This window comes from Hyaloscypha bicolor, assembly GCF_002865645.1.
Source record: "Hyaloscypha bicolor E unplaced genomic scaffold K444scaffold_189, whole genome shotgun sequence".
In the NCBI taxonomy this organism is placed as follows: Eukaryota; Fungi; Ascomycota; class Leotiomycetes; order Helotiales; family Hyaloscyphaceae; genus Hyaloscypha; species Hyaloscypha bicolor.
Genome location: NW_020194691.1, coordinates 407,869 through 412,047, shown reverse-complemented (window position 1 = coordinate 412,047; position 4,179 = coordinate 407,869). Strand labels below are relative to the sequence as shown.

The 4,179-nt window shown below is 25.1% G+C and overlaps 1 protein-coding gene across 1 annotated transcript; it reads left to right on the top strand.

Moving 5' to 3' along the window:
- Positions 1 to 3,599: 3,599 nt before the first annotated feature.
- Positions 3,600 to 3,812, top strand: K444DRAFT_548428 (uncharacterized protein; the record flags this gene model as incomplete). The annotated part of the gene is made up of 2 exons (XM_024876371.1): positions 3,600 to 3,656; positions 3,687 to 3,812. Coding segments are annotated over 2 exons (183 nt in total), but the record flags the coding sequence as incomplete, so codon positions are not given.
- Between the last annotated feature and the right edge of the window lie 367 nt (positions 3,813 to 4,179).

Genomic DNA, 4,179 nt, shown 5'->3' with positions numbered 1-4,179 from the left:
ATATTTTACTTCCTAAATTTCTTATTACAGACGAAATATTTAAGAGCAAAATATTTACTTTAATATTCTACCAGATATCTAGTATCTCAACTACCGGGTATCTGGTATCTTAATTAGGTATCTGAACCAGGTATCTGGATATCTTCTAGATACCTTTACTATTAAACCTTTTTATAAACTTACTATAAACTACTTTATCTTTAAACCTCTCTTACTATAAATTATATATATATTAAGAAGGGCTTGGCCCTAGGGGTTCGGTATAGCAGAATTATAAAATAGATATATATAGATAAAGAAGTAGAAAGATAGTATTAACCTAATTACCTATAGTAATAAGGAAGTCCTAAACTATTTCAATACTAGACTATTCTAATATAAAATAGAGAAGTTAACTAATAACTATCTCTAGGAATTATTTAAGGAAGATTTTAATAATTTCGACCTCGAAGTACTTAATTATTTAGATTAATATATACTATATAAATTATAAACTACTTTATAATATAGTAATATTTATATTAAATAAAATAATAAGAAACTTATTATTATATAATCCTTAATTAATACTATTTAGGAAAAAAAACAATATACCTGGACTATAGCTAATATTATTACTACTAGACTAGACCTTAATACGGGTTCTATTACCTTATTATATATATTCCTTAATAATGGTATTATAAGAAATTAATAAATTGAACCGATTATTACTTATACTCTTTTACTATCTATAATTACTCCTACTAGTACCGGACTATAGAAAGTTAATAGTAATAGATTTCTACTACTTCTACTACCTCTACTACTTCCAAATAGTCTTCTAACTAGCCCTTTTACTATAAAGCTAATTAGAGAAATAGTAAAGATATATATTGAGATATAGAAGTATAATAGAACTAATAGTAGTTTCAACTAAAAACTTGCTATCTTTCTTAATATCTACTAATATATAGAGCTCCCAGAAGAGATATTAGTAAGAGCTTTTCCTACTATATTAAAGGAACTAGTATAAGACTATTTCTATAATAACTAGCTCTTTTAATATATATAAAGAAGCTTATACAAATATTTATAGTTTCTTTAAAGGCCCTAATTACTATTATTAAAATTTAGACAAATAAAATACTATTACCTTAGTAACTATAATAGTAAAAGACTCTAAAAAGATAATATTCGAGCTTATTTAAATACTAATTAATAACCTATATAAATTATAATATAGCTTTATTTCTGCTTTATAAACTATCAAATTCCAATATAATAAGATTATTACCTCTTATTAAGGCTTACCGGTATACTAATATATAGTCTCGGACTCTTCTAATAATCTCAGCTAGCTTATTAATAAGCTCTAATTATCTATTACTACCTATAAAAAGAAATAATAGATTAATACCCAGATTCTCTTTACTAATTAATAATACTATTCTCAAAACCTTCTAAACTACTATTTGTCCGGAAATTATTAATACGGATCCAGTTATAACTTCGGAACTTATAATAACTATTCCAAGTCTTGTAATTATAATAATTATATTTCGAAGTTATATTTTATATATAAGAAACCCGAATACCGCTTATAGAAGTATATACTAGAGAAATAAGAGACTAAAAAGGCTCGATTCAAGAATAGAAACATTTACTGATTTAGATCCCGAAATACCCGTAACTTTAATAAATACTTTAGTAGTATTTATATATAGTATATTACTGAATTCGAAAGAAAAGAAAATAATAAGAGTAGTAAGAATAAACTAGTAGATAATACTTTTAAAGCCTTATTAGTAGAAACAGATAAAGGAAAGAGATATTATTCTAATTCCTATTTTACTTCTATTAAGAGCTTCCTAGCTACTTCTATAGCCTCTGCTTCTACTATTCCTATAACTAATACCCTTATAAATAACCTTATATTCCTTTCCCTTATATACCAGATAATAGGCGAAAACTATACCTTAGAGCCTATTAAATAGATAGAAAATACCCAGATATTTATAGTTAATAGTATATTAAGATATAATACTTACTGCTTTTATAGAATTGTAATTAATACCGGAGCCTCCAGATTCTTAACTACTAGTTCTAACTAATTCCAAGCTTTATAGTAGACTAATAGTAGCCTCTAACTTAATGAAACTACTAAAGATTAAGTTAATATCTAGTTTAATATCGGATCTATATCCTCTATTAGATTTATAATAGTAAAAATACTAATTAGGTAAGTATAATTCTATATTATATTTATAAAAATTCTATTCCTACTTAGTTTGGCCAATATAAATAAGCTAGAGGTCTATTTTAATAATCTTACTAATTATTTTATTACTTCTAATAAATGCTTTATACCTATAATATAATATTTTGAATATTCTTTCTTATTTTGGAATACTATTCTATAAAGCTTTATTTCCGAATCCTTTATTTATAACTCCTGCTTTCTTATAGAGGTCGAATTATAATATTTATACTACTATTTTAGTTATCTATCTATTAGTAAGCTCCGAAATATACTAGAATAAGCAGGCTATAATATTAATATAGAAGCCCTTAAGTATCTTATAAAGTACTATAAGTAATACCAGAAATTCGGATAATTACCGGAATAATTCAAGTTTAACCTAAGAGATAATATTAGCTTTAACTATTCTATTATTATTAATATTTTCTATATTTCCGGTAAGTCTATATTTTATATTATTAATAAAGGCACTTAATATTAAGCCGGCCAATAGCTTTAAAATATTAGTATATTATATACTTGGGATATCCTAAAACAGTATTGGATTAATACCTATTTAGGCCCTCCCGATTAGATTATAGTAGATACCGGAAAGCAGTTTACTAATAAGAAGTTTGCTCAGCTTATAAATACTATAGGAACTAAGGTTAAAATCGTTCCTATAGAAGCTTATAATTCCGTCGGAATTATAGAATACTATTATAGCCCGATTTAATATACTTACCTTATTATTATGGCTGAAATTAATAGAATTAATAAAAATACTATATTTCAAATAGCTTTTAAGGCTATTAATAATTCCGCTAGACCCAATAGTATTATCCTAACCCTCTTGGTTTATAGTACTTTATCTCAAATAACCGAATATAATATTCTATTACTAACTATATTATAGTAATTAGTAGTACTTAAGAAAGTAGTAGTAGAAATTCAGAAACTTTAAGCTAGATATCAGATTATAAATACCCTAAATACCCGAAATAGTTCTAGTATTACTAATATCTATAAACTTCTTTTAAATTCGGATATTCTCATATAGTATAAAGGGAATACCAGTTAACCTAGTAGTTGGAATAAACCATATAAGCTAGTAGCTATTAATAGGGAGGACTATATACTAGCTCTATTATACGATAATACTATCTTCTACTCAACTTCTATAAAGCCCTTTTATATAGGGGATATTAAGGTTATTACTAATAGCCCCGAACTTAAACCTGTTCCTAAATTCTATAGTAATACCAAAAGCAATACAGGTATAATTCCTCCTACTATTCCTACTATTCTACCAAAATATAATAGAGAATACCCTTATAAGAACTCGGATATTATAGTATTCCTATAGGATAATAACTTATATAAGAACTCCTGCCAAGTTGAAATTACCGGCCTTCTAGAAAAGGGTATATTTGAGGTTACTTTTAGATTTTAGATATTAAAAAAGATATATATTTTCAACTCCCGGTTTATTAATAAGATTAAGAATAAGGGTATAGAGAGAGAGTTTAAGAAGTCGAGACTGGTTATCCAAGCTTATAATAATAGTAAGAAATATATAATATTAATATAATTACCTACTATTTAATATATTAGTTAGAGAATTATCCTTAGTATTACTACTATAATAACAGATATTATAGAACTGTATTTATATAATATCTTATAAGCTTATATCTAATTAATAACCTTATTTAACCGTAATTTTTATATTAACCTATCTTGCAAACTTACTAGAAAGCTAAATCTAAATAATAATTCGGTTCTAAAGATTATAAAACTACTATATAATATATCGGAAGCTGGGAACTATTAGTTTAAGACTTATTATTCCTATTATATTAATAAGCTTTCTATAGAATAGTTAACTTATAATTCTTATCTCCTCTATAGCAAGTAATTCTTTGGAATTATCGGTCTTTAAACTAATAATACTCTAT